The sequence below is a fragment of the Vulpes vulpes genome, chromosome 16 (assembly GCF_048418805.1).
Source record: "Vulpes vulpes isolate BD-2025 chromosome 16, VulVul3, whole genome shotgun sequence".
Lineage (NCBI taxonomy): Eukaryota > Metazoa > Chordata > Mammalia > Carnivora > Canidae > Vulpes > Vulpes vulpes.
In genome coordinates this window covers 29999852-30026782 of record NC_132795.1, presented here as the reverse complement: position 1 = coordinate 30026782, position 26931 = coordinate 29999852, and the positions used below count along the sequence as shown (strand labels likewise).

Here is a 26931-nt window from a genome sequence, read left to right as displayed (position 1 = left end):
GTTTTATCACAAAATTACCAGCAATTCAGTCACATCCTCAGGTTCTACTTCTAATTCTAGCTCTCTTGCAATTTCCACCATCAAGCAGTTACTTACTCTCCACTGAACTGAAGTCTTGAACCCTTCCAGTCATCCATGAGGGTTAGATGACTAACCCTCAACTTCTTCCAAATTCCTGTGAACATTGATATTTTGACTTCTTCCCATGAATCACAAATGTTCTTAATGGGCTCTATAGTGGTGAATCTTTTCCAGAAGCGTTTCAATTTCTTTTGCCTAGATCCATCAAAGAAATCACTCTCTGGGGGCACCTGGGTGGCTCAATGGTTGAGCATCTGCCTTTGGCTCAGGTCGTGATCCCGGGGTCCTCGGATCGAGTCCTGTGTTGGGCTCTCCGCAGGGAGCCTGCTTCTCCCTCTGCCTGTGTCTCTGCCTCTCTCTGGGTCTCTCATGAATAAATAAATAAAATCTTTCAAAAAAAATAGAAAAAGAAATCACTCTCTATAACAGCTATATAGCTGTATGAAATGTGTGTCTTAAATAGTAAGACTTGAAAATCAAAATTGCTCCTTGATCCAGGGTTGTAGAATAGACGCTGTGTGAGCAAGCTCCATGAGAGCTCTTGGCTGACCAAGTACATTGTCAGTTGGCAATACTTTGAAACACATCTTTTTTTCTGAGCAGTAGGTTTCAACAGTAGGCTTAAAATGTTCAGTAAACCATATTGTAAGCAGATAAACTGTCATCGGGCTTTGTTATTCTATTTATAAAGCATAATTCTTTTTTTTTAAGATTTTATTTATTTATCCATGAGAGACAGAGAGAGGCAGAGACACAGGCAGACAGAGAAGCAGGCTCCACGCAGGGAGCCCGACGTGGGACTTGATCCCGGGTCTCCAGGATCAGGCCCTGGGCTGAAGGCGGCGCTAAACCGCTGAGCCACCCGGGCTGCCCTCTAGCTTTTGATTTAAAGCGAGAGGCATAGGATTCTTCTGTTCACTTGAGGCCATGGTAGATTAGTAACTGGCCTAATTTTAGTGCTGTTGGACCTAAGGGAGGCCTACAGAGAGGGGGACGAGAGAACAGCGGGTCGATGGCGCAGTCAGAACAGACATAACACTTACCAACTAAGTTCACCATCTTATATGGGCACAGTTCATGGTGCTCCCAAAACAACTAAACAGTAACATCAAAGATCACTGATCATTGTTCACCAAAACAATAGTGAAATTTTTTTAATCATTGTGAGAATTACCAAAATGTGACACAGAGACAGTGAGCAAATGCTGTTGGAAAAATAGCACCAATAGATTTGCTCTACTGATGCAGGGTCCCCACAAAACTTCAATTTGTAAAAAACAAAAACAAAAACAAAAAAAACACCGTATCTGCAAAATGCAATAATATGAGGTATGCCTGTACATCAATGCAAATCTTTCACACAATGGTAACTATCAAATGGATTACTAGGTACATGTGACAAAGGTTTCTAAAATTACTGAGGTTCGGGGGTGCCTGGGTGGCTCGGTGGTTGAGCGTCTGCCTTTGGCTCAGGTCGTGATCCGGGGGTCCTGGGATCAAGTCCTGCGTCGGGCTCCCTGCCCCATGGGGAACCTGCTTCTGCCTCTCCCTATGTCTCTGCCTGTGTCTCTGTTCTGTGTCTCTCATGAATAAATAAAATCTTTTTAAAAAATTACTGAGATTCAGTAGATAAGCAAAATGTACATACCAAAAGCACATACGCAGTATATACACAGTAATTAAGTCTTTTAATTTTTAAGTGGAGTCAAGTGATTTAAATAGAACCTAGCCCTAGAATTACTTGGGCCATGAACAATCAGTGTGTGTATTTTTTTAAAAATATTTTTTAAAGATTTATTTATTTATGATAGAGAGAGAGAGAGAGAGAGAGAAGCAGTGACACAGGCAGAGGAATAAGCAGGCTCCGTGCCGGGAGCCCGACGTGGGACTCAATCCTGGGACTCCAGGATCACGCTCTGGGCCAAAGGCAGGTGCTAAACCACTGAGCCACCCAGGGATCCCCCAATCAGTGTGTTTACAATACCACCCACCCACTCTGTACATGGACACATATATATTTATACATAGAATGTATCTCTAGATTGATACACAAGACACTGCTAAAATGGTTGCCTCCAGGAATGAAAATCAGACATTTGAGAGAGGGGTGGAAAGAATTTTTGCTGTGTGGCCCCTCTGAACTCTTTCAATTTTGTACCATACATATTTACTACCTATTCAAACCAATATTTTAAGTAATTTTTTTAAAAAAATAAGAATAATAGATTAGGTTTAAAAGGTGCTAAGCCATCTCCAGAAGGGAACTTCATTAATACACTTTATTCCAGAGGACTTTCTTGTTTGACTGTCCATCAGTCCCCTGGACCCCAGTAATGATCCCACACATGGAAGAACTGGGAAGACAGGACAACATGCATATATGTGTGCACGGAGAGCAGCCCCTATTTCCTGCTAAAACCATACACTGACTTCATGGAGCACTCCAGAAGGTTTTAAGGAAGAGTTTTCATGAAAGAAGGGCCAGAGAGCCATGAGCATTTTTGTTCTGCCACTGGAAATTCAACTGGATATAAGGAAGAGCAAATGTTAACTCATTTAAAGAGAGCTATTTTTTGTAGTTTCCAGTATGTAAATGTTTTGGTACATGATATTGTAAAATAGTGTTTCTCTTTACATTCTTACACATCTGTTGTGGTGTTTACTCATCCTCTAAGTTCTACCTTTTAGAAATAGCAATACATTTTTTTAATCTCAAAAAAAGTATTAAGTCATATGACTTGTTTTCATACCTTGTTGGTACTAAAAAAAAAAAAAAATATGGTAGAAGAAAACTATACATAAAAATCACAAAAGAAAGCAGACCAAAAGGGATGCCAAGTCCACAAGCAGACACAGCCCTCCCCAGACTTCAGCTACTGCCTCTCCTTCGCAGTCTGACTCTAGCAGCTGGAAGTGCCGGGCTTCTCAGATTTTCTTCCAAGTACCTACTGATCCACTTGTGTTAGTAGGTGAGAAGGTAGATGGTGAGTAACTTTTCTGACCCTCCAACTCCCCCTCTAGGCCCTTTCATAGCTTCTGTCAGTACTGTGGAAGTTCTTATTCCCATAATCTTTTTATTTCACAAAACTGCAGGGGAGGAAAAATAATTTTCCCTCTACCCTTCCAGATTCTTAGCTAAGACTAATATAGACAGATTAACAGTAGAAAATTTTCATTTCTTACGGGGGCTCCACAAAGATGTGTGAGACCCAAAGGCAGCCAGGTAACTGGGGCTCATAAACCATCCTGACATTAGGAAAGAAACTGGGTCTGGTACTTCAAATGGGAAGGACAGCAATTCACCCAGAAGTAAAAAGAGCAAATGTCTGGTAAGCAAGTGTTTGCCCTGCCATGCAGATAAGTCTCAAATATAAGAAGTTATACTCCGCGTATCCCTGCTCTGTTCCTAGTAACAATCCTCCTTTCTAGTTTCTTTCAGGCAGTTGAGAGGGAAGTAAAAAGCTCTTCCTGAGTCTCCTGGATCTTGACTGCCTTCAGCTCAAAATAATTCACATGTCAAAGTGATGTTTTTAAAGGTGGTATATTCCGCTCCCCTTTGACACTTTTCTTGCTTCCTGAGGTAGGCCTATATACTTCTCTTATGACCTCTTTTGCTGTATCCCAAAGGTTTTGGACTGTCATGTTTTCATTTTCATTTGTTTCCATGTATTTTTCTTTATTTCTTCTTTAATTTCCTGGTTAACCCATTCATTATTTAGTAGGCTGTTCTTTAACCTTCATGTATTTGTGGCCTTTCCAAATTTTTTTCCTGTGGCTGACATCAAGTTTCACAGCGTTATGGTTGGAAAATATGCATAGGATGGTCTCAGACTTTTTTGTACTTGTTGAGGCCTGATTCGTGACCCAGTATGTGATCAATTCTGGACAATGTTCCATGTGTGCTCAAAAAGAATGTGTATTCTGCTGCTTTGGGATAAAATGTTTTGAATATATCTGTTAGGTCCATCTGGCCCAGTGTGTCATTCAAAGTCCTTGAATGATTTTCCTTGTTGATTTTCTGCTTAGATGATCTGTCCATTGCTGTAAGGGTGTGTTAAAGTCTAGTATTGCATTATTATCAATGAGTTTATATTTGTTATTAATTGATTTACATATTTGGCTGCTCCCAAGTTGGGGCATAAATATTTGTTGTTAGATCATCTTGTTGGATAGACCCATTTATTATGATATAATGTTCTTCTTCATCTCTTGTTACAGTGTTTGGTTTAAAATCTAGTCTGTCTGATATAAGTGGCTTTCTAATGTCCATTAGTGGGACAGATGGTTTTCTATCCCCTCACTTCCAATCTGCAAATGTCTTTAGGTCTAAAATGAGTCTCTTGTAGGCAGTATGTAGGTGGGTCTTGGGTTTTTTTTTTTTTTTAATCCATTCTGATATCCTATGTCTGATTGGAGCATTTAGTCCATTTATATTCAGAGTGATTATTGATGGATATGAATTTAGTGCCATTTTATTACCTGTAAAGTTGGTGTTTCTGGAGATTTTCTCTGTTCCTTTCCAGTCTTAGTTGCTTTTGGTCTTTCTTTCCCACTCAAAGAGTCCCGTTTAATATTTCTTACAGGGCTGGTCTAGTGGTCATGAATACCTTTAGTGTTTGTCTGGGAAACTCTTTATCTCTCCTTCTATTCTGAATGACAGCTTGGCTGGATGAAGTATTCCTGGCTGCATATTTTTCCCATTCAGCATATTGAATATATCCTGCCACTCCCTTCTGGCCTGCCAAATTTCTGTGGAAAGATCTGCTGCCCACCTTGTCTTCCAATGTAGGTTTGGGATTTCTTTTCTCTTCCTGCTTTCAGGATTCTTTCCTTATCTCTGTATTTTGCAAATTTTACTATGACATGTTTTGATGTTGGCCTACTTTTGATTTTGATGGGAGTTCTCTATATCTCCTGGATTTGGATGTCTGTTTCCTTCCCCAAATTAGGGAAACTCTCAGTTATATTTGCTCAAATAAACTCATTGATAATAATACAATAGGAAACTTTAACACACCAGTTACAGAAACGGATAGATTATCTAAGCAGAAAATCAACAAGGAAACAAGGGCTTTGAATGACACACTGGACCAGATGGACCTAATAGATATATTCAGAACACTTCACCCTAAAACAGAATACACATTCTTTTTGAGTGCACATGAACATTCTCCAAATAAACTTTTTTTTATCTCTTTTCCCCTCTTCTTCTTCTTCTGGGACTCCTATGATACAAATGTCATTACTCTTTTGGGATTTGCTGAGTTCCCTAAATCTACACTTATGATCCAATATTTTTCTTTCCCTGAGTTCTTTTCAGCTTCATTCTTCTAAGATTTTATTTGAGAGAGAGAGGGAGAAAAAGAGAGCATGCACACAACTGGGGGAAGGGCAGAGGCAGAGGGAGAAGTCTGACACAGGCCTGATCCCAGGGCCGGGAGATCATGACCTGAGCAGAAGGCAGCCACTTAAACAACTGAGCCACAAGGCACCTCTCAGCTTCATTATTTCCCATAATTTTATCTTGCAAATCTCTTATTTATTCCTCTGCCTCTTCTATCCTTTTGGTTATTACATCTACATCAGTTTTGCATCTTGGTTATGGCATTTTTTTATACTGGCCTAACTAGTTTTTAGGCCTCTTATCTCTGTGGCAAGGGACTCCCTGGTGTCTTCTATACTTTTCTCAAACCCAGCTAATATCCTTATGATTGTTGTTTTAAATTCTGGTTCAGGCATATTACTTATATATGTTTTGATTAGATCCCTGGCCATGACCTCTTCTTGTTCTTTCTTTTGGGATGAATTCCTCCATCTTGACATTTTGCCTAGGTATCTGTGTCAGGAAAGCCTGCTCTGTTTCCTGCTCCTGAGAGTAATGGCTTTATTAAGAAGAGGGCATAGAATGCCCAGGGCCTGACATTTCAGGAAGGATTTCTGGTGTACCCTGTCTGCAATCTGCTGTTGTGTTTTCACTGCTCTTTCCCTCAGGTCAGTCCTCTGCAGAGTTTCTCCCTACCTGCAGTGGGAAATATCTGGACTTGTCCACTGTGTGGCAAGTTTTAACTCAATGTGTTTTGGTCAGCTTCTTAAAAAGAGGTGGGATCCTATTTCCCCTAGAGCTGAAGCTTTGCAGCACCCTATGGTCAGTGGAGGAGAGGGGGAGGTTGTGCTGGTCTTCTAGGGAAGGGGCTTGCTGCTGCTCTTTCAGGCACATTTGCCCTAGCAAAAAACAATAACACTGTACAGGGAGGCGAGGCTTGGTGTATGTGGCTCAAGCCCGACTGTGGGCATTGTGCTGTTCACAAAAGACCGTCTGTGCTGATGGGTGGGGGTAAAAATAATATCAGCCAGCTCTCTTGTCCCCAGAGAGCAGAGTTTCTGCCTGCCACTGCTCAGCAAGCCCTCACAAAAGAAAAAACAATCTCTCATTTGTCCCAGGCTTCTCTCAGATCCCTGACTTCATCCTGTCTCTGTCTGAGTTGTCTGCTCACCCGGTGGCTTAGTGCTTCTGTGTTTTATTTCAAGCACACTGACTGGATTTCAAAACTCCACATTTTAGGGACACATGGCACCAAACTGCACTGATCCTCTGGGGGAAGGTCTCACCAGGCTGTGGCTGGTGCCAGTTTGTCCCAGTAGGGCAGTTGCACAAATGCACAGGAGCTTGGAGTTTATGGTAAAGCACAGCAAAAGGCTAGCATCTAGGTTAGCTGCCCTCAGCAGCTGCCTCTACTCCTATGCTAATGAATAGGGTAACTGAATGGCACCCACTGGCTCTTTTGTTCCTGAAGAGGCAGTGCCATGTCTCCCAAATACACTCCAAGAAGGGGAACTGCCTCTCCCAGTGTAACCCTGGGGATCCTCAGACCACGCTGTCGACTTCCAGGCTCGTGCCCTTCTTCTCTACAAAGCACCTCTATACCTGCCAGGCTCCACCCCAGTACAGGCAGGGACTTCTAACATTTCAGACTTTGAGCTCTGCTGCTTGTAAAAACTTGCGATTATCAGCCCCTCTTGTTTTGGGGAAGTGCTCTTCTTGTGCATTGCCCTGCACTCTGTGTGCACAGTTGCGTTTGCCCTTTGTCTCTCTTTCCTTTCTCTCTGATCAGGGCTCCCTCCTCTCTGAAGCACTCGTGATTCTTTATTCCTCCAAATGAGGTATCCACATCTCCTACATGACCTCTTTTCTCCCTCTAGTTTTGCAGTTTGTTCTTCAGTCTTCAGATCGACTTCTGGGCGCTCAGAACGATTTGATATTTATCTAGCTGTGTTCAAAGGACCAGACAACTGCTCCTCTTCAATACCCACAGTGGTTCTACTTCCTGGATTAACCCTTACTCAAATGAAAAGACAGATGATAGACTAAAAAAAGCCACACTTTTAGATCCCCACATCATTCTAAATTTTAAAATACAAACATAAGTTTTAATATCATACAAACATGTTAAGTATTATTAAAATTTCTCCCCATACTAAATTTCTGTCTGAACCAAGTCAGGTTTACCAGCACCTACAAAACAATTTCATGATGATTTTCACTGAAAATGAAAATTAGCACCCAATACCAGAGGCAATCCTTCAAAACTTTAGTATTTGGCTTCAGCTCAGAGATGTTGAGAGCTGAAAAGATGCTCATCCTGACCTTGTAACAAGAAAGAAGGATGAGCAGATTGCAAAGTAATGGCTTCTGATAAGCTCAGATAACAGAGGTCACATGACTGCAATAAAATCTGGAGAATAACTGGTGCGTTCAATGAGACACAGGACCAGAATATTTGCTTATTTCAGGCAAAAGCTTTCAGGAAGATTAATTAGAATTTTTGATGACTTGCTAGAGGCCAAGTGTGGGCAAATCAAATAGTATGAAGCTCATGGGGGGTTACAGTCATGCAGGGATTTCCATTCTGGCTAGCTTTTCCTCCTGGAACCCAACCAGGCTCTCCCAAGGAAGACTGGAGAAAGCTCCCCGGTGTGGTGCTGGCTGGAGTAGGGAAACAGCAAGTACACTAAATCCTTTCCTCTCATCTTCCATACAAAACAAAAGGCTAAATCTACAGAGGAGTGAGGAAGGACTTCAAAGCCTGCAGCCCAGGGTTCTGGTGGAGCCTCACTACAGTGGGGGAAGGAAATAGAGGCCTACATAATTAAAGCCTTAATCTCAAAGCCAAGGATTTCAGTGTTAACCAACCACAACTGGGGAAAAGACACCGAGGGAAAAGGAAAAGGAGGAAAAAAGCAGCCTATCCCTGGGGGAGGGACAAGAACACTTCTGAGAGTCACATCCCTTAAACTCTGGTTCACAGTGCTTCCCAAACATTAAGGTTAATGTGATACAATACCAAAAGCATGATCCTTAAAAGAAAAACATTGATAAACATTAAAAATTTCTATTCTGCAAAATAGACTATTAAGAAAATGAAAGGCCAGAAATTGGAAGAAAATACTTGCATATTATCTGATAAAGGACTCACATCAAGAATATAAAACAACTCTTAAAACTCAGTAAGAAAAGGGCACCCAGGTGGCTCAGGTAGACTTACCTGACATACCTAACATAGACTTACCACCCAACCAAGCTGTTGCATCCCTATGCATCCCATGATCTTAGGATCAAGAGATTGAGGCCCTTGCTGGGCTCCATGTTGAGCATGAAGACTGCTTAAGATTCTCTCTCTTCCTCTCCCTCTGCCCCTCCCCACAACCCACCCACACTCTCTCTCAAAACAAACAATAACAACAAAATCCTCAGTAAGAAAAATAATCCAATATTAAACTGGGCAAAAAAAATTTGAGTATCTTCACCAAAGATAGAGGGATGATAAACACAGGAAATGGTCAAAATCATCAGAAGATCATTACACCAAAATGCAAACTAAAACCACAATGAGAGGGACGCCTGGGTGGCTCAGCAGTGAAGCATCTGCCTTCAGCCCAGGGCCTGATCCTGGAGTCCCGGGATCGTGTCCCACGTCGGGCTCCCTGAATGGGGCCTGCTTCTCCCTCTACCTGTGTCTCTGCCTCTCTCTCTCTCTCTCTCATGAATAAATAAATAAAATCTTAAAAAAAAAACAAAACCCACAATGAGATATCACTACACACATTAAAATGGCTACAATCCAAAATAGATAATAACATGCTGCCAAAAAAACAGAACAGATTCTCATTATTTGTTGGTGAGAATGTAAAATGATATGACCACTTTGGGAGACAATGTGGCAAATTTTTATAAAGTTAAACATAGACTTACCATCCAACCCAGCTGTTGCATCCCTATGTATTTACCTAAGTGAATTAAAAATTTACTTTTATACAGAAACCTGTGGACAGAAGAGCCAAAATAAAGGAATTCCTAATGGACAAAGCTAGTAGAATCTGAGTAACAACATAACGTAACATCAGAGCATAACCCAAAGTATAAAATAAGTGAGTCCACTGTGATATAAATAACTGAATAAATGCAGAATGATCTATCCTACAGAACAGGGACAGAACTTGCTTCCAAAGAATAGAATGTGAAAAGGAGAAAATGATAACTTTAGAGAGGAGAAACTCAATAAACACAACTTTAACCAAGTGATAAAGGTCAGCATCACCAGCTATGTTGTGTGACTGCCATGCATCGCTGGTGCATTTGTCAAAACCCACAGATATTCTCTGTTACAGCGTGATGAGAAGGGGGCTTTTCCTTTGCATTATTCTCTCCGAAAATAATTTTAACTGCAGTTTAATTATTAAAAACAAAACAAAAACACCCGACACCCCCCAGATTAGAGGATACACTATAGGCTACCTGGCCAATACTCCCCAAATTTTCAAGGTCATAAAAAATAAGACTCAAACTATCATAGACCAGAAGAGACTAAGGAGACATGACAAGGAGATGCAATATAATATCCTGGATTGGATCCTGGAACAGAAAGTTAATGGAAAAATCCAGATAAGGTTTAAAATGAATAGTAGGGATCCCTGGGTGGCGCAGCGGTTTAGCGCCTGCCTTTGGCCCAGGGCGCGATCCTGGAGACCTGGGATCGAATCCCATGTCAGGCTCCCGGTGCATGGAGCCTGCTTCTCCCTCTGCCTGTCTCTGCCTCTCTCTCTCTCACTGTGTGCCTATGATAAATAAATAAAAAAAAATAAAGTTAATAAAATAAAATAAAATAAAATAAAATAAAATAAAATAAAATAAAATAAAATGAATAGTAATATATCAATGTTCTTAATTTTGACGAAAGTACCATCGAAATTGTATTCATTTGCTAGGACTTTGTAACAAAGTACCACAAACTAAGTAGCTTCAACAACAGAAGCCTATTGTCTCACAGGTCTGGAGGCCAGAAGCCTGAGATGGGGGTATCAGCAGGACCACACTTCCTTTAAAGGTAGCTATAGGGGAAGGATCTGTTCCAGGCTGGTGTAGCTTCGGGATGTTCCTTGGCTTCTAGCGGCCCAGTTCCACTCTTCACGTGGCATTCTCCCGGTATACCTGTCTCCAAGTTTTCCCTTTATACAAGGACAACAGTCATATTGGGTTGGTTCAGTAATCCCTAGTCGAGTATGACCTCGTTTTAATGATTTATGTCTGCAGTGACCCTATTCCAACTTGGCTGTTAGAAGAAGCTATCTGCATGGGCCCTGCAGACTCATTGCACCTTATGCTGTCTACGCCCTGAGCCTCACCCCTCTCTTTGCCTGGGTCATTTTCAGGGTTGCTACAAGCCAGCAAACGACCCGTAGTCAACACTGCTGTCATGTAATGCAACCCACCACATATGCAAGCATTCATCTGGGCCTCCCATGTCACCCCTGTGGAACGTGGGGAGCCAGGGAAACCAATACAAACGTGATGCTCAAGGCTGCTCAGTATGCCACTAATAACAGAATCCTTCATCTCTAATTCAAGAGTCTCATATCTTCCACCAGCATCCATGAAATAGTAAAAGGCTATTAGCTTGTAATTGGGGTAAAAATCAAATCCCAAACCCAGCGTTGTCTAGCCAGCCCCAAAAGCCCTTGGCCCTCCATCACAGCCTCTCCATCTCTGTAAAAATATAACTATCCTGGTTTTTATAGTAAACAGAAAGAGTACATTCAGAAACACACTGTTGTTTTTTTTTTTTTTTTAATGAATAGATTTTTCAAGTCTTTTTTTTTTTAAGAGGAGATGGGGGGTGGGCGCAGAAGGAGCTGGGGAGAAAGAATCTTAAGCAGGCTCCATGCCCAACACTGAGCCAAATGCAGGGCTTGATCTCACAACCCTGAGATCATGGCCTGAAACAAAATCAAGAGTCAGACATTTAACCAACTGAGCTGTCCAGGTACCCCTGTTTTCCAAGTCTTTTAATCCACAAAGTTCTCCCCTTATCCCTTTCTTTTCATTACAATTTCTGAAAACAACAGGCCACTTAACCTATAAAATTTCCCAGGATTTTGCTGATTGTGCATCCATGGTACCTACTTGCTTTTAACAGCTGTGCATTCTTACATATCAACTTCATCAGTCCCCTATTGATAAACATGGAGTAATTTTCGATTTTTGTTCTTACAATGATGCGGGAACATTTTTAAGGCAAGAGTTTTTGTAGGACATTTACAGAGGATCAGATTTTGAGCAAAGAATATTATAGAATCTCTTGTTAATGCCACTGGAATGATGTAAATGAATGGATAGTTTTTTTTTTCCTACCTGAAAAATTCATAGCCTTCTCAAAACCTGAAAACAACTATTAGTCATTAATCAAAATTATTCAAGCAAAAGGGTAAAAGAAAAAAAGATGAAGTTTCCACTATTAGCATAATTTAGGTACATAAAAAATTAAATCCCTTTTCCAAAAATGTCAAAAATGTTTACCTAAGTCCTAGAAAAGGTTTCTATGAAGAAAAATTTATCATTATAGAAAACATTATAGAGGCTAGAATCAGAAATGAAATTCTCATACAACCCAAAGTTCGGAGGGGAAAGGGGGAGACAAAAGAGATAAAGAGGAACAGAGAGGAGAAAGAAAAATGTTTCCAGCCAGAGCCATTATAAAGAAGGAAAAGTGATTTAAACCTTTTAAATGTTCTTAAACCTTTATGGTATATCTAGAAAAGACAACAGGTTCACATTTACTTTTATTTTCAAATATTTTCTTAGGCAATCAGCAAAAGCTGTTCCTTATGGTTATCTTTTGCTATTTAAAAGACTACACTAAATACTTGACTAAACTCTTCACTTAATCCTCAAAACTCCCCTAATGAGTTATATACTAAGAACTCCTTTCCACAGATAAGGAAGCTGAGGCCCAGAGAAGTTAGAACATTTGCCTAGAGTCACACAGCTCTGGGGCAGGACCAAGATTCAAATCCAGGTTTATCTCATTCTAGAACGAAAGCTCTAACCATTATACCCCCTGAACTGACTCGGCCAATCATCTTCTTCAGATGACATATCATCTTGCCCACTTAAAACCACTCCACAGAACTTTTTCCACTCCTGTAATGCCTACGTGACCCATTATTTACATCTGTTCAAAAGAGAAATGTGAAGGAAACTGGCTTAAATGTATGAACACCATCAACACACAGCTCTGTGCTGAACTGAATACATGAAGTCTCCCAAAATAAAACCCCTAAGACATTTACAACTTTAGAATATCTACTCTACTGGAACATGGAACTATTCTGGTGAAATCCATAGTAGCAACATTTCCCAAGGTGTGCAAAAGGATGATTACTGCTACTATGTGGACTCAAAGTAGTTTGGGAAAAAACTTAAGCCAATGTAAATAAGTTTCATTCCCATAATACATTTTAGTATATACCATGCAAATATTAAACGTAAACTTTTAAAATACAATAAGCAGTTTTCTCGCTTGATTAAAAAACTTTTTCATGGAATATTTGCCTCTTGGGACTTGTATTTTGCAGGCTACATTTTGGAAAACACGTTACAGCCTTCAAGAACATTGTGGGAGGGATGCACGGGTGGCTCAGAGGTTGAGCATCTGCCTTCGGCTCAGGGCATGACCCTGGGGTCCCAGAATTGAGTCCCATATCAGGCTCCCTGCATGGAGCCTGCTTCACCCTCTACCTGTGTCTCTACCTCTCTCTGTGTCTCTCATGAATGAATAAATAAAATCTTTTTTAAAAATGGCCAATGATTCCCTATTAATTTTAAAGACATCCAAGTTACTTGGCATGTCTCCCCACCCCCGATCCCAGGTAAATGGTGCCCACCACTGCTCAGCACTCCTTATAATGGATACTCAGAAAGCCCTGAATGTAACCTCCATTCTCCTATTTCACCATTCTTGCCACTTAGAACAAGCATATTGTGCAACAGAAAACAGATTTTAGAGTCCCAAACATTAGTTTGAGACTAAATAGTTGAGACTTTACAGACCCAAACATTAGTTTAGCCACTCAATACTGTACATCCAGTTATTCAAGGCAAGTTATTCTCAGAGCTTCAGAGTCTGCATTGTAAAACGGAGACAACAGAATCACCGCAGCATTACTATATGAACTTTCACTTACTCCCATCTCTATGTGTTGAAACCATAATTGTTCTTCAAAGCCCAGATTAAATGACTTTCCTCCAGTAAGCTTTCATTGGTTATAAAGTCAACATCAACCTATTCTACCTTTGTTCACACCTCTAATTTATTTGGCCTTTTTATCCCACTTTGTTAGTAAATATTTCTGTCTCTTTTTATTAGACTATTAATTTCTTGAGGTCAGGAATGGTCTTTTTCATAACAGTATCTCAAAGTACTGAGTTCTTTCATACAAAGACAAGCAATAATGTACATCTGTTCAAGAAGCACAGACTATAAATTGGTTGACATGGATTCTAGATCATCTAAATAGAATAGAACCTGATTGCTGTCATGAAAATGAAATGTGTTGCATCATTTCATGCAGTCCAACCGGTATACCTTCATAGAGAAAAGAACTCCTTTCAGAAAGAAAACCACAGTTTTCTCCATATCCAGGTCAAAATTATATGGAAGAAATGAGCTTCTACACATAAACTGCTGTGTAAGAGTTTAAAATAGAACATTATGAAAAAATAAAATAAAATAGATTATGGAGGAAGAAAGAAGAAATCTTTGAATAGTTTTGCAAAAATACATCCACATCAGCCAATGGATACAAATGAGACCTCATTAATAGGTTCCCCTAGTTTGCATTAGGTTGATAAACCCTATCTGCAGAAATGCAGAACTTTGCCCTCCTTTCCAGGTTCAGGTCTCCAACTAGAATCTTTGAAGAGTTACTAGGAATGTCATACTATTATCACAAATCAATCCTGTACACCTCTTATAACTCTGCCAACAGTTCTGCTATAATGGCATGTTTCCATCCCTTCATAATGAAATAATAAGGGCTCTTGTTCTACTGGCTTTCTTAGAGGGTCACAGAAGGCCTGCTTGGGATACAGCCTATCTCTGAAGCACATCTAAAAGCCAACACTGGGAGCTAAAACCATTCAGCCCTCAGACGGTGATGAAAATTCAGTTTACCTTCCTTCCCTCAATGTGGTTTATGCCTTAAGTCGTGTCTTTCTGTTCTTCCTGTGGACATATGTGTAAATATGAATCAGCAACACTGTTTTAAGTTTTAACTCCTCAACTCCCGTGTATATGGCTGACTAAAATAATTAAGGGTAGGAGGGGATACTCCAGTCTTCATTTGCCCATCTCTACTTAGGCTTAACTGAGACACATTCTGCAATAGTTACTTAATGCCCACTCTGCCTTGGGCTGTACAGTGCAATAGCAAAGTCTGTGGAGCCAGACTGCATTCAAATGCCACCTTCTATTTACCAGCATATTACATAGTCTCTCTGTCCCTCAATTTCTGGTCCATTAAATAGGGATAAGGCCATAATCCCTTAACCAAAATCCCTTGGGTCCAGATGTGTTTTGAAATGCAGAAAATTTTCTAGATTTTATTTTATTTTTTTTTTTTTTTTAATTTTCTAGATTTTAGAAAGGTAACACAATACATAGGAGTACTATAAAAAACATCCCAAGTGGAATCTGATCAGTACATTGCAATAAAATGCTTTAACACTTCTGCACCAAACTATGAATATTTGTACTTGTTAGGTTAAAGAAAAATGAGCTTCAAGTACATTCAGGTCAGATTTTTTTTTAAAGATTTTATTCATTTATTCATGAGAGACACAGAGAAAGAGGGAGAGACACAGGCAGAGGGAGAAGCAGGCTCCATGCAGGGAGCCCAATATGGGACTAGATCCCAGGACTCTAGGATCATCACCTGAGCTAAAGGCAGACACTCAACCACTGAGCCACCCTCAGTGTCCCTCAGGTCAGAGTTTTGTCACAAAATGCACTTATCACAAACTAATCACAAACTTATGGTTTTGAGGTTTCAGAATTACAGATAAAAGATCTGTAGTATTACTCTGTAGGACCATAAGAATCAACTGAGCTAATACGTATCAAGTAGTTGCAAGAGCACCTGGCATACAGGAAGTGCTATATCAGAGTGACTTATTTTTATGTGCAAGGTACTTGTCAGGCTATACAAGAGTATTTTAATCCATTTGGGCTGCTCTAACAAAAATATCACAGACAAGGTGGCTTATACAACACTTCTCACAACTCTAGAGTCCAAGATCAAGGCACAGGCAAATTCAGTGTCTCGTTAAGTCCCTTTTCCTGGTTCACAGAAGGCTGTCTTCTTGCTGCGTCCCCCCTCACAAGACAAAAGAGATAAGAAAGCTCTCTGCAGTCTCTCTCATAGGGACACTGATTCCATTCCCTCACAAGGCAAAAGAGATAAGAAAGCTCTCTGCAGTCTCTCTCATAGGGACACTGATCTCATGAATGGACATTCTTATGTCCATTCATAAGAATAGCACCTTCCTGACCTAATCATCCCTTAAAGGCCCCACCTCCAAACAGCATCACACTGGGGATTAGACTTCAATATATGAATTTTGGGATGATATAGAGATTCAGTCCATAGCACAGAGATACAAAAATGAATAAAAATTATTTCTTCCTTGCAAAATGGTAAACTAAAAACATCTAAGCTCTGAAAGGGTACTAAGGGCATCTAAGCTTTGGAAGAGTACTATTAGAGGTACAAACAGTAGCTAGCAAGTATAAAATGATTATATGCTAAGCACTGGTGCTACATTTTTGAATTATTTATTATTAATAAGCACTCTGAGATAGATGCTATTATCCCCCATTTTGCAATGTCTAAAAGGAAGCTGAGAGAGATGATGTAATCTACCCAAGATTAAGTAGTAGATTCACTACTGAAACCCAAGCATTCTGACTTAAAGGTCCATGCTCTAATTCATAACCTTAAACCATCTCTTACAAGTTGTGTCACTCTAAAATGGGGAACCGTGTTGCATGAAGGTCCCACAAAATCTGCCAGTATTCCTCTATTTCCTTAATAATGATGCTTTACATTACACGTCACAACCTAATAATGCCAACAAAACAAAATCCAAACTTACCAAATGTTGCAGTATGACATTAGTCCTTCTGAATGAATTAAACCTGAAACAGACGTAGAATACAATGAACACAGGAATGTGGGCAGTTAGGTCTCAATGTATAAATATCAAATTTCTTTCCTTTTATTTTAGACTCTTCTTAAAGGTATTAGAAAAGAAGAGGTTTTCTTAAAGGTTTAACTCTCATTCATTGTGGTAAGAACACGAAATAGTACAGCCACTTTGAAAGACAATTTGACAGTTTCTTATGAAACTAAACATATTTTACCATATAATCCAGCAACTGCACTCCCTGGTATTTACCCAAGTGAATTGAAAATTTATGTACACAAAAAGCCGTGCACATGAATTTTTATGGAACTTTATTTATAATAGGCCAAATGTGGAAGTAATCAAGAGGTCCTCCAACAGGTGAATGAACAAACTGGTGGTGTGCCCACATACTGGGATACCACCCAGCAACGAAAAGAAAGCATCTATCATTCCACAAAAAGACATACAGAAATCTTAAATGCTGAGCAAAAGATGCCAATCTGAAAATTACATAAATTCCATGCCAAAAGATGCCAATCTGAAAATTACATAAATTCCATGCCAAAAGATGCCAATCTGAAAATTACATAATTCCAACTACAGGACATTCTGAAAATGGCAAAACTGTGGAGACAGTAAAATGATGAGTGGTACCAGGGGCTTGGAAGTGGGAGAGAAGCACCGGCAGGACACGTGGGACGTTTAAAGTAGTGAAACTAGTCTGTATGACTGTAACGGTAGAGACACGTCACACATTTGCCAATTTTCTGCTCAATACTTTGGTAAACCTAAAACTGCTCTAAAAAATAAAGTCTATTAAATTTAAAAAATGTGGGTAAAGATGAACAAGCATCCTCAGATAGTGCTGTGAAATATATAATTAGGACTGCCTTTCCAGCAGGCAATCTGTAAGTATACAGTTCCACAACCTTTAAAATGATCATACCCTTTCACCCAGTAATTTCAAAAGCATTTGTATAAGGATGTCACAGAGATTTGATCAAAGTTTATTCATAAAAATGTTCATGACTATTTACATAAGGGAAAAACTGGAAATGAAGTAAATAACAATCTAATTTGTGCACGTGCACATATTTAGTTTTCCTATAAGAAAACTACTTTGTACACTTTTAAAACTTTAAAACTGACAATCGTCTTTCCTTTCCAGTAAAAATAAAAATAAACAAAAATGATAATAGAGCACGTCGATTCCAAATAAGGTCCTACAGGTTCTTCTAATTTTCCCATCAAGTGGCAGACCTCAGGTCATCACGGGAGAGAATTTTATTTTAAAAGCATTATCTTCAACTGCAAAGATGTCCATTAAACATCACAAGCATCCCAAAGGAGAAGCCACACTGTCAAAATGCCCACTTAACTCACCCAAATGTCTCAAACCCACCCTTTGCTGACCTTCTATAACCCTATTTTAAGTTTTTTTTCCTTTAAACGAGAAAATAGATATGTGTTGGGAGATGCTAACTGTCCATACAGAGACAGTGTATTTTCTAAGCCCAATATACAGAAAACAGAGGAAAAAAGCTAAAATTCTATGGACTACACTGGGGCCCAGCACCCTCTAGCTTCCAGCAGTGCTAGGGAGCTCAGGGTTTTTCTTTCCTCCCCCCACAGAACATGGCCGTGTTGATTCCATAAAGTTATAACAGGAAAGGATAAAAATGAATTTGGAACAAAAAGGGTTGGAGATTCTTTCCCCACCATATTTTGCTCAAGGTAGTTCCCTCCCAAATAAATCGACAACCATGGTATAAAGGAAAAGGAACCTCAAAAAACAGGGCAACTGAACCCGGGAAGACTGCAATTTGCCCCCAGGAGCTTGAGAAAAACCTAAGTACAACGAAGTTTCTTACCAGACTTTATATAATCATGTTAATTTTCTTTGTTCCAATTTCTACTCAACCATTATTTAAAATCTGCTGTTAACTTTTACATCTCAAAAATGTATTGTAATATTCAGAGTCCCCAAATAATTCTGAATTGAAGGTCTCTCTCCTTCCTGTTGGCTCCAGAACTGCCACCTGGTGGAGGGGAAGAGGACACGCACATTCCAGCTACTGCTCATTTACTAAATCACTTTATCAGACTTCCTTCCTTCAGATGATGGTCAACTTATCTGCTTGGGACACCTGTTCTCAAAGTGTGGGTCCTGGACCAGCACCATCCACATCCCAGGGGCACATGTTAGAAATGCAAGTTCCTGGCCCCGCCCCAGACCTACTGAACTAGGAACTGTGGAGTGAGCCCAGAAACCTGTGCTTAGCAAATCCTCCAGGCGATCCGGATACATGCTCAAGTTAAAAACAACGGTCTTAGAAGAGAACATTAGCATTTAGGAGTTATCCAATCCATCACACACGAGTTGACAAAACTAAATGGCTTTTCATGGAACTGAGATAATGAAAATGGTGCTTAATGAAGATTACAGCAGAAGTAGGCAACGAAGAAGGTGAATAGAGCAGAAAATCAAGCCCAAGGTCAAGTAGTTCAGGCATGAACTGGTGATCAGCAGGTATAGAATCAAATGAATGACTTATCAGGAGATATTATGAAGTTAAACTCAATGGAAAAGAAAAGAACTTTGTCAACGATTCCAAGAGTTCAGGCTAGGATAGCTACGAGAATACAGGCACTGAAAGGCTCCCGGCAAGGAAACTAGTTGGTTTGTACGACGCGATGGGAAGTCCATTTTCAGTTTCTTGAGCCTGTATCGGCATTAGTGGAGACATTCAGCAGCAAGGAGAGAGGTTGGGGTCTGAAAGAAAAGTTAAAACTGAAGATATGGTACAAAGCCACATGCGAGACAATCACGGAGGCCTGAGACCCTCCTAGCCGTCCTCGAGGAATGAAGAAGCTGCACTAGAAAACCAGGGACCTGAGTGCTGCTGGATCTACCCATGTGTGCTGTCCGGCTGGCACTGGTTTAAAACTAGACATTTAAGGGCAGCCTGGGGGGCTCAGCGGTTTCGGGCTGCCTTCAGCCCAGGGTGTGATCCTGGAGACCCAGGATCTCTCTCTCTCCTCTCTGTGTATTCTCATGAATAAATAAATAAAATCTTAAAAAAAATAAAATCAAGAAATTTCACCCAAAAATTCACTTTCCCAGAAAGACGTGTAATCATGGAAACTCGGGGCCTCCATTCTACAACGGCAGCAATGCCTGCCTGGGCTGCAGAGCCAGCTCCTGTGGACCGAGCATAGGCCCCACTGCTGCCATCTGGCCTGCGCTACTCCATGCTTCCTTCTTGGCCTCTGCCTTCTTGGCCTTGGGTCTGTGTTTCCTAACACAGAAAAATTTAACAGAGAAATAGTGAGTCTTTTGAAACAACTATGTAGCAAGAACTGAAACGCTAGGTCAGCCGAGTGTAGAGATAGAGAAGGCACGGAGTACTACTAACAACTTGGAAGATCAGCCTATTTGAAGAGCCTCCCTGACCCCTCTCTCTTTCCTTCTAAATCTCTCTCCTACTTGAAGTTTCCCTTTAAGACACGTATCAGAGTTTGCAACTAAGTATTACTTGTTTGAATATTTGTTTCTTATCTGCTTTCCTTTGGGACTTCAAGGGCCTTAATAAGAAAACGTATCAAGATGTCCAGGTCAGCTACAGGGTAACAAGAGTGCCTAGAGCTCCCACAAGCTAGAATGTGACACTGAGTATTGTAGAACGCACCCAGCAAATTAGGGCCAAATGTTTGAAACTGAGCGGGGAAATTTTTATTCAATTCCCTAAGTAGGAAGACACCTTTAAGAACTTCTGGGCAGAAGAATGGCAGGTCCGGGAGTGAACTTTAGCAAGACTAACCCTGCAGCCGCCTGCACAAGCCATGCCCATGAGGAAGAAGGCAGCCAATCATATTTCTGCAAAATGCGCAACTGAAATATTTGGGGAGGAATATCCAACCTCTGAAGCAGCAGGAAGAGATACGGACTGGGAGTGCGGGAGACCCTGGAGAGCTTTAAAAATCTAGAAGAATGAGAGTTCCAAGGAGTTGGAAGTGCGGATGAGTACGGGTTACACTTAGGTGCAAACTGACAGGTGATGTGCAAAGAAGACGTCCAGGCGGTTGGGACCACACTAGCGTTTAGGACGAATCAAGGTGAGGCACGCGCGTCGGAGGGTCATCTGGGGGGAGGTGCTTTACTTGGAAGGTCCCCTCTAAGGTGCCCAAGGGCCGCCAGGGAAGCCAAGGAGGCCGAGCTCAAGAGGGCCCGTCCGGCCGGGCCAGCCACCACCCAGACGCCCCCGCCCACCACCCAGAGGCCCACGCGGCACCTTGCTCCTGAACGCACCTGCAGGTTAGGCTACTGCGGACCGGGCGACGCGGCCCCGGGCCCCTGCCCCGCTGGGGCGAGGGGGCTGCGGGCCCTGGAGAGGACCTCGGGCCAGAGCCCCAGCGAGCCGGGGCCGCCCTGGCCAGCCTGCGCCTTGACCGAGGGGCGCAAGGGCGCCCTCCTGGGCTCTGGGCGGCCATTCCGTTGGCAAACGGGCCTTCCGGAGCGGCGTCTCAGCCAGGGGGCAAGCAGGCCGGTGGCCGCCCAAGGGATCGGTCGCAGCCGCCCCAGGCACGTGCGGCCGGCAGCCCGCTTCCCGAGGCCGCGGCGGCCACAGTCCCTTGGCACGGCCCGAGCTGCGCTCCGCACACCGGCAGGGACCCCGCGGCCCCCAGGCGCCCCGCAGGTGCAGCGAGCGCCAGCCCCAGCGCCCGGCCGCGCACACGAGCCCCGAGGTCCCTCCGGGCTGGCCCCGCGCCGGCGGCCGCACGCAGACCCACGGCCCGGTCGGCTCCGCGGCGCCTCGGGTCGCTGCAAGCCTCAAGGCCGCAGGCCCCGCGCGACCCCGGCCGCCGGGCAGCCCGCCCGCTCACCCCGCCACGAACCTCCACACCTGCCGCAGCCCCATCGCGGCGACCGGGGCACGAGCCGCCGGGCACCCGAGACAGTCCTGCCCGCGGCCGGAGCGGCCCGCGACCGAGGCCTCCTCGCGGCGGAAGCTGAGGGGCGGGGCGAGAACCCCGCGGGAGGAAACGGGCTAGGGCGGGGGCGGGGTGGGCGGGGCCTGAGCGAGGGCGGGGCTGGCGGGGAGGCCGAGCGCGAGGGGGCGGGGCTGACGGGAGAGGCCGAGCGCGAGGGGGCGGGGCTGACGGGAGAGGCCGAGCGCGAGGGGGCGGGGCTGACGGGGGAGGCCGAACGGGAGGGGGCGGGGCTGACGGGGAGGCCGAGCGCGAGGGGGCGGGGCTGACGGAGGCCGAGGGCGGGGTGCGTGGAATTGGGGGCGGAAGCGGGGGCGGGGCTGACGGAGGAGGCCGAGGGTGACGGGGCGGGGCTGACGGAGGAGGCCGGGGGCGGGGCGTGTGGAGTTGGGGGCGGAGCGAGGCGGAAGCGGGGCAAAGCGGGGCGGAAGCGGGAGCGGCGCTGACGGAGAAGGCCGAGGGCGGGGCACGTGGAGCTGGGAGCGGGCGGAGCGGGGCGGACGCGGGGCGGGGCCGGCGCGTGGCAGGGCGGAGCCGGCGGCGGGCGGGGAGCGGTTCCGTCCGAGGGGCGCTGGCGGCTCGTGGGCGCAGCGTCCGAGTCCCGGTGGTGGGGCGGTGCGGTCGCCCCCGCTGGGCTCCGGCTCGGGGTCCTCCCTCCTGGTTCTCCGTCTCCTCTGCCCTCAAATAAATGAGTAAACCCTTAACGTGGATAGACATGAAAGGCTGCATGAATTTTAAGGGTTTTTTACAGATTTTATTTACTTATTCCTGAGAGCCCCAGGCGGAGGGAGAGGCAGCTCCGTGCAGGGAGCCCGACGCGGGACTCGAACCCAGGACCCCGGGGTCACGCCCTGGGCCGGAGGCAGCTGCTCCACCGCCAAGCCCCCCGGGGCGTCCGAGATTTTAAGACTTTTGATTAAAAATATGAACTTAGTGTTCTCTTCTTTGAGACTTGATAGCAGATGCACTTGATAGCAGGCCGCTAACGTAGTTCAGTCCTAAGCTCGCTGCAGCAGAAGCTCCTTCCCCCCGGGACTGGAGTATTTCGGGGTTCGGGGAAAGGCTGTGGATTGGCCCCGTCTTCCTCAAGGGCGGACCTTCGCCTCGCTGACAGGCAGTGGCTGCGTCTTTGTGGATGAAGCTGAAGGTCACTGCTCCCACGAGGGCGGGACCCCATGCGGAAGGTGCCCTACCTACCCGCACCCATGGGATCCGCCCCCAGGGTGACTCGGGGGTGCTGCCCTGTGCCCAGATGCATGCGGATGTCCTCGTTGAAGGACTGACACATGGGTCGCAAAGAAGGAATTTAAAAAAAAATTTAAAAGGGAGGGATTTCAGAGCGAGGGAAGTTCAAGGACTCAGTCTTAGCAAGTTAGCGTCTAAGAAGATGCTATTATCAAGCCCTTGGTCGAGACTCACTTTTCTAACTTTGGTCCAATATAAGTACCAAGTGCTCCCCCGAATAGAAGACAAAGAGGCATCAAACAAGGTCACGACTAACTCCTGGCCTGTTTTTAAGCAGCTCTAGCACAGCAACATCTGATACTACCTCTGACGTCGCCGCCCTGCCTCCTGCCCTGGGGCACAAAGAATGGGCCCATCGTTCAGCCCCATAAGGTTTTACAGTTTATTGGAAAGCATGAGCTTTTCCTGTTCTACAGTCCGAGATCCCACTCGGCCCTATTGCCACAGCCTCCTGAGCGTGCAGTCCATGTCTCACACAAGGCCTCATGCCTACAGGGGCCCTGCTCTTGGTTTCATGCTCTACTTTTAACAATTTTTAAACAAGATGCCCCACATTTTCCTTTTGCTGTAGGCAAGTCTCCTCATTATGTAGTCAGTCCTGTCCGTAGCATCCTAATAGCTTGGAGCCTTGGGCGAGTTATGGAACCCAAGATGTTTTCCAAAAGTGTTCATTATCATTTAGGACTAAGAATTCTAGTTGCAGACAACCCACAGGATAGGGAAAAATTTTTTTACAAATGGTATATATATATTTTTTAATTACGATAGTCACACACAGAGAGAGAGAGAGGCAGAGACACAGGCAGAGAGAGAAGCAGGCCCCATGCAGGGAGCCCTACGTGGGATTTGATTCCGGGTCTCCAGGATCACGCTCTGGGCCAAAGGCAGGCGCTAAACCGCTGCACCACCCAGGGATACCTACAAATGGTATATTTAATAAGGATTTTGTACCTAGAATATGTAAAGGACTACTACAACTTAATAATGATTTTTTAAAAATCATTCCAGGGCAGCCCGGGTGGCTCAGCAGTTTAGCTGAGGCAAGGGATCACGGCCCACGTCGGGCTCCCTGCATGGAGCCTGCTTCTCCCTCTGCCTGTGTCTCTGCACCCCCTCCCCCCGTGTCTCTCATGAATAAATAAATAAAATCTTTTTAAAAAATAAAATAAAAAAATAATAAACATCATTCCATTTAAAAGTGAGCAATGGATCTTAAGAGTTCTCCAAAGAAGATCTACAAATGATCAATAATCACATGAAAAGATACTCAACATGATTAGCCATCAAGGAAGTGCAAATCAAAACCATAATGAGATATGACTTCCTACCCGTGAAGATGGTTATAATAAAAAAGACAGAAAATAACAAGTGTTGGTGAAGATGTAGAGAAATAGGGATTGTTATACACGGCTGGTGGGAATGTGAAATTTTATGGCCATTTTGGAAAAAATCTGGCAATCCTTCAACCGGTTAAATATAGAGTCATTGCGAGGCCTAGTAATTCCACTCCTATGTATTTACCCAAAAGTATAGTCCACACAAATGTTTATAGCTACTTACAATAACCAAAAAGTGGAAACAACTCAAATGTGGATCAACTGATGGATTTAAGAAAAGCCATATATCCATGCAATGAACAGTATTGGGCAATAAAAAAAAAATGACATGCTGATACATGCTACAACATGGAAAAACCTCAAAAACACTGTGCTAAATGAGAGAAACCAAGCACAAAAGACCCCAGGTTATATAATTTCACTAATATGAGTGTCCAGAATAAGCAAATATATAGACATAGAAAGTGGATGGGGTTCAGAGAAGCAGTGGAGTAATTGGAGGGAGCCAGCTAAGACGTACTGGGTTTATTTTCGGAGTAATACAAATATTTTTAAATGTATTGTAGCAGTGGTTGCACTATACTAAAGCCGTTGAATTGTGTACTTTCAGTGGATGAACTGCATGGTACACGGGCTACATCTCAATTTTAAAATAAAAAATTCTGGTTGCTCCACAACCTCATCAACCTTTTGTGCAGCCCGTCTTTAATTCCAGCCTGCTGACGGGTGTGTAGTTAGCTCCTGTGGGTTTAATTTGTATTTCCCAGGTGTCTAATGATGTTGAGCACTTGTTTGTATGCTTAGTACCTGCCTTGGCAAAGTGGCTATTCAATTATCTTGCCCATTTTAAATTCGGTTATCTTTTTATTATTGTTCGATGCAGTCATCACCTAATGCCATTACAAATTCAGTAGCTTAAAACAAACATTTTCTGAGACTCAGGAATCAGGGAGAGGCCAAGTAGGGGTCCTGGCTGAGCCTCCCCCGAGGTCACAGTCATGGTGTTTGCTGGGGCCTAGTCATCCGACTGCTCAAGCAGGGCAGGAGGACCCCTTCCTTCCAGACTCACTCATGGGCTTGTTGGCAGGCTTTGTTTGGTTTCCGCCACATGGTCCTCTCCACAAGGCTGCTCACGGTGTAGGGGCTCCATGTCTCCAGGGTCAATGATCCAAGAGAGAGAGCCACCAAGACATCTTTTTATAACCTAATCTTGGAAGTGACGAACCATCACTACACCCTTACTCTTTTTTTTTTTTTTTTTTGTATTTTTTTTATTGGAGTTCCATTTGCCAACATATAGCATAACACCCAGTGCTCATCCCATCAAGTGCCCCCCTCAGTGCCCGTCACCCAGTCACCCCAACCCCCCACCCACCTCCCTTCCACCACCCCTGTTCGTTTCCCAGAGTTAGGAGTCTCTCCTGGTTTGTCTCCATCTCTGATATTTCCCACTCATTTTCTCTTCTTTCCCTTTATTCCCTTTCACTATTTCTTATATTCCCCGATGAATGAGACCGTATGTTTGTCCTTCTCCAACTGATTTACTTCACTCAGCATCATACCCTCCAGTTCCATCCACGTCGAAGCAAGTGGTGGGTATTTGTCGTTTCTAATGGCTGAGGATTATTCCATTGTATCCATAGACCACAGCTTCTCTATCCATCATCTGTCGATGGACACCGAGGCTCCTCCCCCAGTGTGGCTCTTATGGACATTGCTGCTATAAACATCGGGGTGCAGGTGTCCCGGCGTTTCACTGCATCTGTATCTTTGGGGTAAATCCCCAGCACTGCAATTGCTGGGTCGTAGCGCAGGTCTATTTTCAACTCTTTGAGGAACCTCCACAGTTTTCCAGAGTGGCTGCACCAGGTCACATTCCCCCAACAGTGCAGAGGGCTCCCCTTTCTCCACATCCTTTCCGACATTTGTGGTTTCCCATGTTGTTAATTTTGCCCATTCTCACTGGGGTGAGGTGACTACCCCCTTATTCTATCAGTCACACGCGCCACACCTGGTACAGTGTGGGAGGGGACCGCACCAGGATGCAAACACTGGTAGCCAGGATCATTGAGAGCTGCTGGGAAGCTGGCTATCACTCTTGAATATTCTTTCTTGTCTCATTTCCAATCACTCGACAAGGCACATCAATTACTTCTTTGGAGCATCCCTCAGATTTGCCCTATCCTCTTAACACCCCACTGCTACCATTCTACTCCTTGCATGAGACTCTTTGCAGATCTAACTTCTCTCTTCTCCCACAATCACACCCTTCAATTCACTTTGCATTTCACTGAAAACAAATTGTCCTATGATAACACTTATCTTCGACTTATTACTCGGCTGCTAAATAATCTCACAGTTGTCTATGGTCATATTGTCCAATGCTGGACACATGTGGCTGTTGAGCATTTGAAATGTGGTCCATGCAACTGGAGAACTAAATTTTACTTTATTTTAAATTTAACAACTGAAGCAGTGTAAGATTTTTTTTAATATTGATTACATGTCAAAATGGTAATATTTTAGATATATTGGGTTAGGGAAAATATTAAAATTAACTTCGCCCGTTTCTTTTTATTTTTTTAGTGCGGCATAGGAAGTTTTAGATCACACACGTGGCATTATGATTGAACAGCAGTGGTCTATACAGAATATTGAGTTCAGTCTGACCTTTGAGGAGAGAATCAGGGCTCCGCCTTAACTACCCATATTTATTTCCCATGTACCTACCCTCCTCATTCCTGTCACAACCTCTCCTGG

The 26931-nt window shown here is 43.4% G+C and overlaps 1 protein-coding gene across 2 annotated transcripts in view; it reads right to left on the bottom strand.

Annotated features, from left to right (window-relative positions):
- Positions 1–21643, bottom strand: part of HIBCH (3-hydroxyisobutyryl-CoA hydrolase) — a 96041-nt gene extending 74398 nt beyond the window's left edge. Inside the window, exons 1-2 of one of the 2 annotated variants that reach the window (XM_072741682.1) lie at positions 21497–21643; positions 16568–16610 (exon numbers count right to left, since the gene is read on the bottom strand). In XM_072741682.1, coding sequence (XP_072597783.1) covers positions 16568–16610; positions 21497–21519 — 66 coding nt within the window. In that variant the 5' untranslated portion in view covers positions 21520–21643. Of the gene's footprint in view, positions 1–16567; positions 16611–20909; positions 21347–21496 lie in introns of those variants that run through there. The other variant, XM_026002655.2, reaches the window with a different exon arrangement.
- Between the last annotated feature and the right edge of the window lie 5288 nt (positions 21644–26931).